This window comes from Brachyistius frenatus, unplaced genomic scaffold, assembly GCF_029030835.1.
Source record: "Brachyistius frenatus isolate BFR_SWC_R1_liver_20210118 unplaced genomic scaffold, ASM2903083v1 Contig_154, whole genome shotgun sequence".
NCBI lineage: Eukaryota > Metazoa > Chordata > Actinopteri > Embiotocidae > Brachyistius > Brachyistius frenatus.
Genome location: NW_027210753.1, coordinates 707448 through 724818, shown reverse-complemented (window position 1 = coordinate 724818; position 17371 = coordinate 707448). Strand labels below are relative to the sequence as shown.

The window sequence follows — 17371 nt, the reverse complement described above, 5'->3', positions numbered from 1 at the left end:
TCATCCCATCCTGTGCAGTGTCCTGTCTGTCCTTGGAAATATCATCCCCTCGTGACAGTCTTGAATGTAGCTGAAAGGTTTTATGTCCTTCATTTTGTCATCCAGTTTTGACTGGATTAGCATGATGAACACGTGACGGTAGCACATCTGTGCGTATGGTAGACATCGCAGACAGAATCCAGCTGTGCACACATGAAGCTGCGGCCCACTGGAGCGGTCGGACACTGATGCTGGTCTGACTTGTGGAGGCTATTTCAAGGGTTCTTGCTCTGCTTTTAGACCCTAATTTCTGAGATCATTTAGCAAGAATTTAGTTTGACATACTGGCTTCAAATTCATCATTTTCAAATGAGTAGTTTTTGCCCGTTATGAATCTTTATTTTTGCAGGATTTTCAGGCTCTCCTTGTGCCTGCGTGGGTTTTCTCCGGCTGCTGCAGCTTCCTCCTACAGTTCAAACACATCCACCTTGATTGGTGATTCTCGATGCTGGAGGTGTGAATGAGTGGGCAGATGATTAGTCTTTTTACTTTTAGTACGTACTGAAGATATCCTGACAAAGAAGGCGCTGCTGCATGCAGTCTGTTGTGTTGTGTTGTGTTGTGTTGTGATCTGATCTGTTCTGATCTGATCTGATCTGATCTGTTCTGATTTGTTCTGATCTGATCTGATCTGTTCTGATTTGTTTTGATCTGTTCTGATCTGATCTGTTCTGATTTGTTCTGATTTGTTCTGATCTGTTCTGATTTGTTCTGTTCTGATCTGATCTGATCTGATCTGTTCTGATCTGATCTGATCTGATCTGTTCTGATCTGATCTGATCTGATCTGTTCTGATTTGTTCTGTTCTGATCTGATCTGATCTGTTCTGATCTGATCTGTTCTGATTTGTTCTGATCTGATCTGTTCTGATTTGTTCTGATTTGTTCTGATCTGTTCTGATTTGATCTGTTCTGATCTGATCTGTTCTGATCTGTTCTGATCTGTTCTGATTTGTTCTGATCTGTTCTGATTTGTTCTGTTCTGATCTGATCTGATCTGTTCTGATCTGATCTGTTCTGATTTGTTCTGATCTGATCTGTTCTGATTTGTTTTGATCTGTTCTGATCTGATCTGTTCTGATTTGTTCTGATTTGTTCTGATCTGTTCTGATTTGTTCTGTTCTGTTCTGATCTGATCTGATCTGATCTGTTCTGTTCTGATCTGATCTGATTTGTTCGGATCTGTTCTGATCTGATCTGATTTGTTCTGATTTGTTCTGATCTGTTCTGATCTGATCTGATCTGATCTGTTCTGTTCTGTTCTGATCTGATCTGATCTGATTTATTCGGATCTGTTCTGATCTGATCTGATTTGTTCTGTTCTGATCTGATTTGTTCTGTTCTGATCTGATCTGTTCTGTTCTGATCTGATCTGTTCTGATTTGTTCTGATCTGATCTGATCTGTTCTGATTTGTTCTGATTTGTTCTGATCTGTTCTGATCTGATCTGTTCTGATTTGTTCTGTTCTGATCTGATCTGATCTGATCTGTTCTGTTCTGATCTGATCTGATTTGTTCGGATCTGTTCTGATCTGATCTGATTTGTTCTGATTTGTTCTGATCTGATCCAACTATTGAAGATGTACTTCAGTTACAATAAGCTGAATTGCCACGTCTCACGACAATTGGCATTTTAATGTTGATAAATTAATTATTATTGTTATTATCTTTCATACTTTAAACTCGTAACAAATAATTTCAGAACTTTTATACATCCTTTCATTACGTTACGTTTTAACATGAACATGAATTGAAATATTAGTCACTTAACATACGTATTTAACAAACAAAATGGACTAAATTACAGTGTAACTGCACTACAAATCATTAAGATGATCAGCAGAACGAGTTCAACGCATCTTTAAGGCCTCATCAGAACGTAACCGGCCTAAAGGACCAGCTATGTTGCAGGCTAGCAGCTAACGACTACTTTTAATAATCTTTATAGAGCAAAATTCAATGATGCAACATGCACCAAAGTACGTTAACATGAGATAACCTTCTCATAACCCCGATTGATTTTTATGAAAAGTATCTGAACTCCAAACAGTGTGTACGATGTTTTCTCTCTGACTTCATAGAAGCTAATAAGCTAGCGGGATGTGTCCTTTCAAACACTTTATAACTCGGCAGAAAACCGCCTCCAGTTCACAGCTGAGCTTCTGGCTTGTGAAAATAGTTGAGCTATTAAGACTATTATGACGAAACAATGACGGTGCATTACGTAACACCTCTAAAGGCATGTTGGGTTTCAGTCAGGTGTTCTGTATTTCATGGAGATGAGAGATGCAATTTGGAGCGAGTACACTTCCTTTTCAGGTCTCTTCTTTCTATTGCAAACTGCAACCAGGTGGTTCGTCAGCGCCACCTATTGGCAGCTCAGTCGATGTGACGTATCTTTCACAGCGCACAGGATTGTGGGTCAGAACAGCCAGAGAAGCATGTTGGCCTGCAGACTGCAGAATACGTCAAACCACGTCTTGGATCAAATGAAATGTTTTTCTGGCAAATGTACCAGAGGATGGTACTTATTGGAAAGCACAGATTGTCTCTGTGTGTTGGGCCTGTGATAGTATGGAGACTGTTCACCCCATGTCAGCTGGGACAGAATCCAGACCCTGTTCACAATAAAGCAGATATTGCTAATGGATGAATGCTAATGGTTGAATGCTAATGGTTGAACGCTAATGTGAGATGCTAATGGATGACAATTTAAAAGCCAATCAGTCTCAAATGAAAATTACACAAGTGTAATGTGATAATCTGAAGCAGGATTCATTTATGTTGACTAGCTAAACTTTTGAAATGGGCAACATTTACATATTCATTGATTCTGTTTAAAAAAAACATTTTAAATGCAGATAATTATTCAAATTAGAATATTTTTACGTCTTAAAATGTTTTGAAATGATCTTTAAAGTTTTATTGTGAAAAGACACGATATTTAACTATGTGTCTTTATAATAGTTTTTAGACTTATGCCCCATTAGTAGCCACAACACTGATAGATCTTATATAATTAGCCATTGTTGTCCAAATACCATAAAGCCATTTAGCCATAAAGGAGTCTTTCTTTATTATTCCTTCATTAAAATGAACCCTAAACAGTGGAAACAAAGAAGTGCATCCTGAGCCTGAACAATGATCCCTGCTAACATGGAAATATAGACATTAACTTTATTTTAATAAAGGAATCCATCATGCTGTGAAATAATGTGCGTTTTAGGGTGAATTGTACAACGGGTGAAGGGCTGAGACAGAATGGAACCATCTCTGACCTTCAACATTAGTATTTGTGAAGGCAGAAGCTCAAAAAAATCCTGCGGTTCCTGTTAAGCGTCATTTTGCTGGTAACTAATGAGCAGCACTAATACGGTCCCTCTTTCAACGGTTCCGTCTCCGTTGCAGAAGCGATTTATCTATTTGTTCAGCTGTTGTGCGCAGAACATTTGTCAAAACAAACCAGTTGCTGTAAACACAAACATCCACATGCTAATATATTGGCTGAATTTATTGGACCTAATCAAGCGTTTGCAATGCAAAAAAAAAAAGTGATATCAGAACAACTGAAAACCGATATCAAGCAGACACATTTTCTCAGGCTGCATTGGAGACCATTTTTTTTAGCTTGTTATCATACAGAGACATTCAAACCGTCAACAGTAATGTGTGATAATGTATCTTGAAATAAATGCATTGTGAAAATGTCAAGTCATTCTTAGTCAGAGCGACTCGACATAAAGCATGAGGAAGCAAGAGGAGGCATGCGAGGACAAAACACAGCTGCAGTTTGTGGGGACAAATTAAAAGGGGGTGCGGGGAATCTGATTTTGGTTTGGGCCGATCCAAAACTATATAAAGTGTGACGGGGAAGATCTGTCGCTGACGCAGCGTTTCTACAGTCTGTGTTCTTCTGCCACCAGTTCTTTCTGTAAATAAAGATTCTTTTCATCTTCAAGATTCATCTTCCGAGAAGTCCTCAGTTCATCTTTTGGTCTGAATGTCATTAAGCAGCAAATAACGCCCATCAAGTGTTGTTATGTTTGGCAATAAATATAAAACCCAGAGATATTTACTGAGTTTCATATCGCTTCATATAATCCCTGTTTCCAGCGTGCATCATGTGTGATGTGATTAAGATGCAACAGAGCCGGTAGAAACGGTGGAAACGGTCTGCTGAGATCCGATCTGCTGCATCCACATGTTGGTCAGACGTTTCTCCACGTTCTCTGAGCAGTGGAAACACAACGCGTCCTCAACCCGGCCTGGAAGACCAACGACTCAGCAGGTTCGTCAGTTTTATTTTCCTCCATTTAATCTTTAATGATGCCTGGTGCTCCTCTTTCATGTGTTTGGTTGTTGTGAACAGAAACAACTCTCCAGCTGAACTCGACACACAACAGAAGAGTTTTACTGCAAACTCGTGCTATAAAGCAGCTTTTTAACAATTTAAAAGCCGTGCTGCTCCGTGAGGCTGTTTCACCGAAGCCTCCTCGGGGAAGATTTTATTTCTTTTGGTTTATCTCCTGTAATTTCCGACACACATCAGCTCTGAGAGATCCACAGCAAAGGAGATGCACTGGAACAATTAGTCTGACCCGAATCGTCGGTTCTGGCATTCAGCTTCCTGTTCTTCTGCTTATGAACTTGTATAATTTCCTGCTGTAGCCAACGTGTTCATCTGGAGCGGAGAAGTGAGATCCGATGTCAAGCGGTCGCATCAAGTGAGTGATGACACAAACATAAATAAATAATGGAATGGAATAAAATCCTCCTCCTACAGATTATTCTTGTTTGGCTGTAAAACACTGAAGTTATTCTGTTTCAGATGTTTATTTCCTTCAACAAGACATCAATCAAACACCAAGAAACACATGATTATATTTACACAATGAATTACTCTTTCAGAGGGATTCACTGAGGTGTGTGTGTGAGAGAGTGTGTATGTGTATGTGTATGTGTGTGAGTGTGTGAGTGTGTGTGTGAGTGCGTGAGTGTGTGTGTGTGTGTGTGAGAGTGTGTGTGGAGGAACAAACAAGAGAAACACACACACACACACACACACACACACACACACACACACACACACACACACACACACACACACACACACACACACACACACACACACACACACACACACACACACACACAATGGAGGAAAATGAGTGAACAAAGGAAGAGGCGGCGTGACTAAGTGATGATGTAATCAATGGTCCAATCAGAACCGGGATCTGAAAGGCTTTGTGATGGATGTGATGCGATTCTGATGGAGAGGAAGAGATGAATGTGGATTAAAGTGGCATCCACGCTTGTTTGTGGAAGTGATTGGCTGATGTATAAAACAACTACAGACATATAGTTGTTGACATTAATACTTCCCGTCATAGTACATTAATAATCTGGTATATTTCCCATTCTTTAATGTTTTAAAGTTCTTTCTTGACCTATGAAAATATCATCACGACGTCCATTCAGTAGCTGTTTCATTTGATCATCGCCAGACCAGGAGTTTTAGGTTAGGTTAGGTTAGGTAGTTACTTTATTAATCCCCGAGGGGAATTTTTTTCTCTACAGCAGCATACAGGAAGCAATAAGATAATAATAGAATAATAGAAAGCAATAAAATAGCAGTAAAATAGCAGTAAAAAATATTGAATATAAAATATAAAATGCACAGTATATACAGTATATACAGTACAGTATATATCTATATATATTATATACAAAAGTTTCCCAGTTGTCATGAAAATATTCTAATTTCCATATTTTCAGAGCAGCTGAAGGACTTCCTGTCTGTGTCTATGCTCTCCTGTTCAATCATTCGCTCAGTGCTCGTCTTCTCTACAGTTTCAGATCACAAACACAAAAGATCGCACACAGGTGAACATCGCTCCGACCAAACACCACGAGGGGAAATGACACAAGTAGAAAAATATAAAAAGATCAAGGACTTTCCACTTCTGCTCTGCACTCGGTTCAAACTGTTGTTGAACAAACCTCTTTCTGCTCTTTTCATGTGCTTCTCAGAGTGCTTTTTACCATCGCTTTGATTTAATAACAGCAGAACAGAGATTTCAGCAGTGCACTCTAATGCTTGTCGAGCTTCACTCGCCTGTGTGCCACATAAAAACGGGAAAATCTGAAATGATGAATTGATGGACAATGGAAAACAAGAGGAGACCAAACCCTCAGACCGGTCATGGTCCCATGAGGGTTTACCTGCAACGATCTGGAGCTGTAAATGAAATAAAACGTGGCAGCTTTGTCAGAGAGAAAAGAAAAAGCAGTGGGAACAATATAAACATTTAGTACAAAGTAAAGCAGCAATCAGAAAGAGAAAGAAAAAAACAAAACGAAGGTCTAAAGCAAAGTGAACAAAAGGGAGATATTAAAGAAACTTGATGTAACAATCCTACTTTCTTCCTCCTACTTTCAGAGACGATAAAACAGGCATCAAGTTCTCTGTGATTCTATCGATAGCGCTCACAATCTGCATCGCTCCATCAATAACGCCGGTAAAAAAAGAAACAGCGGGTGAGAACAATGTAATTGGTTGCTTGGGAACTCTGAATATCAAATTTTCAACTTTAGTTTCTGTGCATGACTTTATCTAAAGCAAAACCCTGCAATACAATTAAAAGCAAAAGATGTTAGTCTGATATAAAACGAGATGGGACCCAGTTTAAATGTGTTTAAAAGGCTTTTCTTCATCCAGCAAACACTTTCAAGCTCTGCTGTTGGATAAAATGGCTGCTGAGTGTGTAAACACACGACTGATCAAGACCGATTTGAGGAATCTGATAATATTAAAGGTCTGACTGACATTGAATGACTTTTAAAGAAAGGAAATACTTTCATAAACATTTTTTTTAAAGCCTCCCAAAATAAAATAAAAAAACATAAAACTTTGCGTGCTTGGTTTACAGAGAGAGAGAGAGAGAGAGAGAAAAAAAAGGTTTACTTTTATTTCTCTTCACTTGACGGACCTCGAAAATTCAACACTGATGGCCGTTATCAAAGAGAAACTCATTGATTCAATGGTGGGAGCTGCAGCTGACGGGCAGCTGGTGGAGACACCAATGAATGGCTCGTGCATTACTTACAACCCAACAACCCAAACAGGCAACTGTGAAACCACAGGTTACACTTTCCAGCACTTCTCAATCTCAGCTGTATCCAGAAAATAGAGGCGTGAAGGAAAAACACTAGAAGGGAAATGATGGCTTGATTTTCAGTCCTAAGCACTTGAATTGATTGTTTTCCTGGTGCTTTCCATGTCATTATTTAAGGCCTACTTGAGAAAACATCTAGACAGCCATATGGACAGACACATCCAATTTATTTATGATTTCCTTCACTTAGCAGTTTGGTCAGCAACACAGCGAGGAGAAAGCTGTGTATCCAGGCAACAGGCCATCTGTTTTCTCCAACCAATCAAACTTAGATATCCGTCTTGTTCATTTTTCACAGACTGAAATGTGTGACTTGTCATGTTTTTCCACGGTGATGAAGTGAGGAGGAGTATCAGCTTCCTGGACGGAGCAGCGTGCTAATAGAACCCCGGAGACCGACTGCTGGCCTCTGGATGATGGACAGTAAGAGAAGGACCGGGATGGGGAGAGAGTCTGCTGATTGGATCGGGAAAACAAAAGGTAACTGATGGGCGGAGATGGGGAATGTGTTCCTGTGTGCTGCCATCATGTCTGCACTGAGCAACGACTCGGCTCAGTTGAGGAGACGGTGAATTCCCCCCGCTGAGGCTGACTCAGCTCATCGAGGATAATTACACCACACGGGGATAAACAAGAGCCCTGAAATCTGGAAACCTGCTGGGAGATGGAGCTCTGCATGCTGCCGGAGGTGGTGGCTGGAGATGAGTCAGTTCAAATGGAAATGAAACCAGGGAGGAGTTCAGGACACGAAGGCTGCGGGCGCCGGCGTCCTCAGAAGAACAAGACGGACGACTGATTGGACGTGGACTTTTTGATGATGGATCTTCTTTAACTTTGAGCCTGGAGTAAAAGACGTCCATCTGCCGGGCCGCTCCTTCCTTGGCTAGCTGCTGGGAACTCCCCTGTCTGTCCTCCACTCGGTTTGGACGTGAGACGGCAATTCAATGAGCTTCAAATGTGGAGCGACTTGTGCATTATGATCAGTGAGAAGTCCATATGTTCTCTAATAAGCCTTTTACTTATTGTGTGCAGATCCTTCAGTACTGAGCTCAGTATAATGTGATACTTAAAAAAAAGAAAACTATCAGTGGCAAGAATAATAAAAGCAACTTTCACCTGATGTACAGTTAAGAAGAGATTTATAGCTCCTTCAATTAAATAAATAACACAAGCATATGAGAATCATTTCACTTAGCTAAAAAACAACAACCTTATGCTCAATTTCCTGCAGCTTTATTTGATTTAGGATTTGGAAGGTGTGAAACCGTCCCTGAAGTGGTTTCATCAGGATGACACTAAATCGTTTCTGTGTTAATTAAAGGCTAAATTAAATAAAGTGAATACAAAAAATATAAATACTCCCAGCCCAAAGGCTTAGCTGGGGAAATAACTGGGGAAATAAAGTTTTAAATACTTCATTGATTTTCATCATCTGAAATTGAGTTAGAAATATTCCCCTTACATGTCAATATAGCTTAAATAGAAAATGAAAGAGGGAAATAAGAAAGATAACTTAAGTAAGAGGGAAGCAAAAAAAACGTGTTGCAACCTGGGTGAACATGTCTTTCATGTGACATTACATGATACCATTGAACAACACAGTGTTGTGGGAATGACAAAAGTAGGTCCACCAATAGTGTGTTAGCCTGGAGATGAGCTCAGAACAGGAAGCACGGACTCATAAATGGATAAATATGAAGTGTCAGCTTTGCATGGGTCCACACAACGCATGTAATCCCCCAACATCAAGGACAGAGGGAGAAGTCAGTCAAGGTAACTGACCACCACTGGTCAAATCATTTCACATATAAAGACAAAGAAGCATTGAAGGGGAAAAAAAAGTGCAGTGAAAAAGAAATGCAGCATCCTTGACTTCATTATCAGAAATATTCTAAAAGGTTTAATCGCTTTAGCTGACTGCTGTCGTCTTGGTTTTCTTTTTTTATCCTGGTGCTCAAATATAGAAAACACACAAGGGTTAACTCTTTAAAAAAGAAGAAGAAAAAGAAGAAGAAGAAGAAGAAGAAGAAGAAGAAGAAGAAGAAGAAGAAGAAGAAGAAAAAGAAAAAGAAAAAGAAAAAGAAGAAGAAGAAGAAAAAGAAAAAGAAAAAGAAAAAGAAAAAGAAAAAGAAAAAGAAAAAGAAAAAGAAGAAGAAGAAGAAGAAGAAGAAGAACCTACCTGTGTCCCCCCACACCGGCAGGTACTCGTCCTGCTGGATGTCCAGCATGATCTCCAGGCCGTTCCCTGTTCCTCCCTTCATGGTGGTGCGGAGCGTCTTTCCTTCCTCTGCAGCGTTGAACATGTAGCACTTCCCGTACCTGGTGAACACCTGAGAGGAGAGAGATTGATCAGTGAGGACTCGTTAACAACTGTGTTTCCTAAACTAGCACCCTGCTTAGGTTCAGGCACCGAAGCCACTTGGTTAGGAGAAGATAAAAGTTTGGTTGAAATGATTATTCATACACCTGCTCGATGTTGCTTAACTTTAAAACAGCTGTCGGTCGTAATCAGGCTCCTGACTGCACACCGATCAGGCTAACCAGCGGATGACGGTTTGGCCCCGAGCATTTTAGAAATTAAACTGTACATTTATAGAATAATAATGAGCTATAATTAGATTTGTTACACTAGCAGGCTTCAAGAACACCTTTGAACCTGGATCGTACTGGATACTGTAAGAAATGTTGATTGCAAATGATAATTGCAAATGTGTGAAGTTCAGAGCAGCATCCTTTTTATATGTATCCTCAATGGACAGTTAATAGACATCTCTGAACAAAGAATGTTGTTGATGTTTAACACACACACACACACACACACACACACACACACACACACACACACACACACACACACACACACACACACACACACACACACACACACACACACACACACACACACACACACACACACACACACACACATTTAAGTGTTTCCCTCGGTGAAGGACAAGTTTGGCAATAAAGTGCAGCGTGCCAGAGAGACACTTTCCTTCACTCTCACATCCTCCATCTTTCTTCCTCCCGGAGGACTGAACTCAGTCACATGAACAACAAGTAAAAAAAAAACAGGGGCCATTTGTAATCACTTAAAGCAGAAAGCACCTGGACCAAACTTCAGCAAATAAATCAGAAACTTTCCATTCCTGTCACTTGTTTATATGTGTGTGTGTGTGTGTGTGTGTGTGTGTGTGTGTGTGTGTGTGTGTGTGTGTGTGTGTGTGTGTGTGTGTGTGTGTGTGTGTGTGTGTGTGTGTGTGTGTGTGTGTGTGTGTGTGTGTGTGTGTGTGTGTGTTAACAATGCAATGTAACACTCCTATTAGAGATACTGGACAACAATTTATTCTCCACTAATGTCTCTGCACCACCAACCTCACCAAGAGGCGCCAAATGGCTCGGAGACATTTATGAATAATAAATTGAGTCAAAATTGCAGTGGAGTGAGCCGGTTTGGGAAGTAAGTGTGTGTGTGTGTGTGTGTGTGTGTGTGTGTGTGTGTGTGTGTGTGTGTGTGTGTGTGTGTGTGTGTGTGTGTGTGTGTGTGTGTGTGTGTGTGTGTGTGTGTGTGTGTGTGTCAGTGCGCATGTAACACAAGCAAACATGTAAATGAGATTGTAGTTGTGAGGTCTCCGCTCATGAATAGTAATCACCATAACAACCGTCTACTTCGACGCTGCCACGACTGATTGAAAGGAAGTAATAGATGAAGATGACTTTAATAAATCAAGAGTAACAACGTTCTCCGGACCCCGATCAACAAAATGAAAATTTAAACATCAGTGCGATGTTTTCGATCTTGCCGTGTCAGCAGTGGGTCTGTGTTGTAAAATCATTTCCACCTGCTATTCTGAAGCAATGGACTCCAGCTTTATGAAACTGTCTGGCAGTAAACATCCAGTTTGTTCTTGCAACAGTTTACAAGTTGATTTAATAATTTGGAGGCTTCAGATTGTGCTGTTTTTAAGTTGAATTATACAACAAGTAGTTCCAACCCAGAGATCTGATTGGTCAACATTCAGAACGTGCTCAAATCAGCATAACAGCACAACCTGCTCATCACTAAATTTTTACATATAATATACGATGTAATGTTGATCTTAATGTGACCCATATGGCGAAGTCTGGTCTTTTTTGGTCCTTATTTGTCGCTCCGAGCATCCGTATCGTAAAACCACACATCTAGGGACGGCTAGCTGGACAGGTTTGTTTTTAACACATGATACGGTGCTAAAATCTTAAAAACAAAACAGCGGATATCTTACTTCCAACCAGACTGAGCTAGCTGAGCAGTTTAGTGTTTCTATGTTCTGTATTCATTCAGTTTGAGCAAGCATCTCTATAAAAAGCAATAAAACGGATTAGAAATCCTCTCTGTTACTAGGCTCGTTGCTAGGGGTCGGACTACTTCCTGTAGTAGTAAACATTGCATACATTACATTCGCTTCTACTGACGCGTTTTCCAGTTCTAAGTCATACCCCATGCATCGCCATGGAAACGAAGATCGCACTAACAAAAAGTTGTGTATTTTGAGAGCGAATTGCTCCACAATATGAAAACATTTTGATTACATATTTTATTTCGATGGTTTGTTTTAACGTGATAATAATCACTCTCGGGTAATATTGTTTAATTGCATTGTACTAGGAATTATTTTTAATATTTAGTCCAGCATGTTAATATCAATGACAGTATAAACACTATAACCCCCTTGATATGATCCTACACAGTTCAGCAGCACCACAAACTGCAGCCTCCAAAACTATCAGTCTGTTTCGACAAATATCAAAAATGATCTTCATGAAGGTCAAATGTAGTGCAGGTCTGTTTAATTAGATGTCATTAGTTTTAGCTTGGAGTAATCTGTGACTGCATATCCTGACATCTTGTGAGAATGATAATAAACGGTGTAATATCTTTAAGCTGTATATGAAGGAGTTGCAGATGAGCCCTTCGTCTACAAAGAAAAAAAAGAAAAAAAGAGCTAATGCAGAAGCCTCTTAAAGGATCACACAATGAGCCGAGCTTGGAAGAGACCCAGCAAGCTTCTTCTGTTATGGGACAAACAACATTCGCCAGGTCAGAAGCAGCGATCACGAGTCGCCATCCGGATAACATCCAGACACAGTTCCAGGTGGACCCACTTCAAAATACCTTCAACAAGCTTTAAAGAAATATTGATGTCGTGTGAAAGATAATGTATGCTTCACTTTCTGACTTATAAATAAATCAGTGGCAACGGGAAGTCACAATTCTGACTTTGAAACTCAAGTTTGAAATTACAGTGTTACCATAATGTCAGTGAACCCTTTACTTGAGGCAATTATATTCAAGTTCAAAGCATATAGCGCTGTGACAAGCTATATCTTCATATAGCTTACTGTAATTATGCAGTCATTCCAAATTGACTAATGAGGCATAAAACTGGGGAAATGTTCCTCTTCCACTTCCCATCCCACTTCATATTAACAGGGCAGTGGGCTGGTTGAACCCAGCTGTTTGTCCTCTATGTAGATGAGAGGAAGACGTCTTGATTATTGTTCATTATAGATCCTCTGCATGTTAATAAAGCTCAAAAGGCACTCCAGCTGACAGAAAGCAGGATTTACGTCTCTTACTTTTACAATAACGTCTTATTTCTTGATTTTCCTGTATTGTGGCCAATCAAGGCGACCGGTTCTTAATAACCTTGGCCTCTTCTGCACAAAATGTTCCCACTCGATGGTTCAAGATTGGTTATAAATTCACAGCCAAGAAAGAAACACCTTGTCATTGGGTTTTTAAAGGGGCTACAATCAGACCTGATGTTGACAAGTAATGTTCTATATTGTGAAAAAAAAGTCCTCAGCTGATAGCTGCTCTTTCACTGCTGCAGTGTTTTAAGATGGATTTTTCATTTCATGCTCCTCCTCCTTTGTTGACACCGGCCCTCTTATGGACGGTTTAGAGACGTGATTGATCGACTAACTAACGCCGTGCTGCCGATCAGAGGAATATGAGGCGTCGCGTTAGAGGTTCATTCACCTCTGAAAAACAGAGGTGCTGCTGACAGATATGCGTCTGCACAAAATAGATGAGGCTGCATGGAGCGAAGTTATGAGGACAGCAGATAAATATTCAGGGAAACCATCACTCCTCGTTTGCTGGTACAAGAAGTGGAGGCATTTTTATTCTGCACAGACAGAGAGGAGCAACACCTCATTAGTCCTCTATGGTGGTGGTCCGACATCAAACAGCAAGGCTCCACTTTACTGCACAGAATTCAGTTGTATTTGCAGAAACTGTGTTGACATCAAGCGGCAACCAGCAGTGACGTCACCCGTTGGTTTGTGAACGGCTGTAATGAAGCTTCCAGTTCGGAATTTGGTCAGCACCCTCTTCTTAGTTCGGAGCAGGAAGTGACCATATTTGGACGAGCTGGGGGAGGAGCCAGCAGTGGAGCTGACTCAATCTGATTTGAAAACCATCGATACTACGTCCCGCCCACTGATAGCTCTAACCTGACTGTACCAAAGGCCTGTCAATCAAACAGACATGCTCCCAAAAACACATCTTTTCGAAGCTTATTTTTATAATTAATGATGAGATTAAAACCGAGATAACTCGTGGAGGAAGTTGAATGGGAGTCTATGGAGCCGGAGGCTTTTTGGAGCCGACCTCTCGTGGTACTCGGTGGTACAGTATTGCAGCTGAAGACACTTCTGGATCAGAACCATTTTACAGACCTGAAGCTACGAACTCTTTTATATACAGTCTGTGGTTGACCTGCAGCATGTTACCTTGACTTCTTCTAAATGAAAGCCTTTTCTAAAGATGAATTAGATGAACTTAATTTAATTGTCCAAACCCTCCAGAAACTGAAGATTTCATTTTAACCATCGCTGGCTACTTGGCCTGTACTGTTAAAAATGAATTACTCAGCAGTCATTTGTTATTCTGTTACACATTTGTGTGTGTGTGTGTGTGTGAGATGCAAGCACGGATTGATCCGAATATTTTCTTTCAGGGCAGCTGGTTCCCAAACGTCTACTGTCAACATCTCTTTTAGCCCCTGGCTTTTTTTTTCATATAGGAAAGAATTGCTTTCAGGGGGACACTGCTCGTCCCTCGTTCACTCCTTATGTCAAGACTGATGATGTTTGACAGACAGGACCACGGCCGGGTCAACGTCCCATTAGACCTCAACCAGACAGGGAGGCTCCTCTTCAGCCGCTGGATGACAAAGGCACTAACAGAACCTTGACAGCGGGGTTCTGTTATTCTGCAGAAGCTCTCTGCTGACCTTGTCTTTGTCTCCCTTCTCTTTATCACTTCTCTGCTGAGCCGCCACCTCAGGTAGAGCTGTCAGGTGGGAGAAGGTAATGAGTTCTCAAACCTGTCAAGAAATGTAAAGTAGCACAGGAAACACTGCTCTGCCTGAAAAATGTGTTATGGTGAAAAAAGGCTTATCAATTCTCATTTAACAAGTGAGCTGCAGCAGCGGAAAGACAAATAGCTAATATCAGTGTCTGCATTTGGAAGTTTGTTGCAGCTGTCCCAGGGGAAAAGTTGTCTGTAATAAACGAGACCATGACAGACTGCTCTTGACTGTCGTTTTGGGATATTCATCTGTTTTTGATTATTTGGGGTCGATTTAGTGTCAAGATAATCTGCTTTAATTTGGAGTTAACTCTTTTTTTTTTTTTTTTTTTTAAAGCGGCTCTCATCAATGTCTTTTATGTAAACAGCTGCTTAAATTACAACATATAATGTCAAAGCTAATAGCTCGAAGTCTACTGGGTGTGGAAATATGTGGTGGCGACACGGCTTCACACTTAAATAAAGACATGAAACACTTGCTGGTTATTGACCCTTTTTCCAAGTCGGATGAAAATATCATTGCAAAGTCTTATCAGCATGTACAGAATAAAACTGGGCCTCTGACCTTTGACCTCCTCCCAAAGTTTATGTTGTACCACAGACAGCTTCTGGGTCTAAAAAATGAGGTCAATGCAGAAGTGTCTTCAACTGCAATACCAGCGAGTGCCACTAGAGGTCGGCTCCAAAAAGCCTCCAGCTCCATAGACTCCCATTCAACTTCTCTCATCAAATCCAAAGTGAATCAAATGTGTCCATCAGTTATCTCGGTGTTGTTAGCTAAAGTCACTCCTTCTTCTTAGTTTTCTGGAGGTCCATCTGAAAATAATCCCTCATTCATTAGAAAAGAAGATTCAAGAAGACCTGTTTTTGGGGGCGTGTCTGTTTGATTGACAGGCCTGTGGTGATTTCAGGTTGCGGCTATCATGGGCGGGACGTAGTATTGTCAGGTTTCCAATCAGATCGGTCAGATCCACCGCTGGCTCCTCCCCCAGCTCGTCCAAATATGGTCACTACCGAATCCAAACTCTTTCGAATTAGCAAGATGGTGCCGGCCAAACTCCAAACATGAGGCTTCATAACGGCCGTTCAAAAAACAATTTGTGATGTCACTGTTGGTTGCATCTTGTGTTGTACACACGTTGAAGTACATCACAAATGTCAAGCCTAAAAAATATGCACAGCCATCCAGTCAAATTTTTCCTAAGAGATTAATGGAAGCAAATCATTATGAATAGTTGCTTAGCATATGAATAATGTTAAACCATTAACTCAGTACTGAGTTTACTTCTAGATATTAAAATTAAATGGCTCTAATAAGGTCAGTGTTTGTTTACAGTGAGACTCATCTGCTACAAAATGGAATTAATTCAATAGATAACTAATGCTGCTTTAACTTTATGCCTTGTGATAGCAAAGTTTTAATTCATGCTGGGACTAGTTTGTTTTGTTCTCTGTTCTTTTTGTTGCTGCTATATTACTAATTGAGTCGGGCTACTGTATGAAATGTCAGAGTAGTCGAACTCGCCTGCAGCCAATAGCACATTAGTTTCAGTGTATTCAGGCCAAAGGGTCTGAGAGGCATCCTGCGAGCGAGAGAACGCGTATCTCGGCTGCCAATTAAAATGCCTTTTGACCAACAAAATACATCACATTAGCATTCAGAGCCGCGAGTGTGAATGTCTGGAAAGAGCAGAGCTGCAAACACGCCGTGACCTCATCTGTTTGCTGCGTAGCGCCTCCCAAAGTGTAGGAAGTCAAAGACGAGGCGGCATCAGTGTCATAATCAAAGGTCAGTTGTTCACACTTAAACATGCTCCTGGGTAACACATGTTATATGTACTCATGAAGTGCAACAGTTTTAAGCTCTAAATTTCTGACCTTGACTAAAGTAGTCGCTTAAATTCCTCATATTTTGACTGTCACAGACCTTTTTACTATTCTAAATTCATCTTGCTTTCTTCCTTCAAACCTATTTCGTTATCACTGCTTTGCAAACGACTCGCTGAAATGATGCCAAGTTAAAGAAAGAAAGAAGAAGAAAAAAAAGAAAAAACTGGCAGATTAATTCTCCAGAAAAAAGGGGGATGCTATCTTTTCTTTATGTTTGTCTCATTCCCCGCTGGCACCTTAATTTATCTCCTTCTGTCCATGTGGTGTCCAATGCCCTCAAAACACCCCGAAGTGCAACCGCTCTCAACGTTGCTGACGCAGCAAAGCGGTATCTACCACGAGAAGCAGCTTGTTTCACCGTATCTGCCGTGTTGGCTCCCGTTCAAACATCTTTTTCATTATTACTGGAGTTGATTCAGCGATGCAGGCGGGCCGCTTTCCGTCGAAAATCGATAAACAGACAGACAAAATGATGAGGACTTTGCATTTGTAATATCACGGTCTGCTTGAGATTGGACTGAGCTCCTTCCTGAAGAGCTTGTTCATCAGATGCTGCACGCTGACTTTGCTATTACTTTCTGTCAGTTGTGGCGTCGACGCACCTTTATGAAACGTCCCGTCCAAACAAAACCAAAGGAGGAAGTGGCGAGAGCTGCATTCAGGGTTTGTACCTGGATGACTCACCACTTGTTAACCCGCTTGTATTTTTCCATTACAGAATAAGCAGGTAATAAGACACTTGTCTGGCTCTTCACATTTGCTTTTGCTGGCAGGCGGGATATAAAGTGAAAAGCACTGAAGAGCAAATTGAAATGTTAAACAGCAGTCCGCCAAACTGGGTTTTTATCAGTTCTCGCCTCAAACTTTTCAAGGTTACAGCACTTCTTGCACGAGCTGTCCATCGTGAT

General features: G+C 40.8%; 1 protein-coding gene across 3 annotated transcripts in view; it reads right to left on the bottom strand.

Moving 5' to 3' along the window:
* asic2 (acid-sensing (proton-gated) ion channel 2) overlaps positions 1 to 17371 on the bottom strand; it is a 299698-nt gene that overhangs the window by 18877 nt on the left and 263450 nt on the right. For all 3 annotated transcript variants that reach the window (XM_069716253.1, XM_069716254.1, XM_069716252.1), the window contains one exon: positions 9393 to 9543. In XM_069716253.1, the coding sequence (XP_069572354.1) occupies positions 9393 to 9543 (151 nt within the window). The remainder of the gene's footprint in view (positions 1 to 9392; positions 9544 to 17371) is intronic.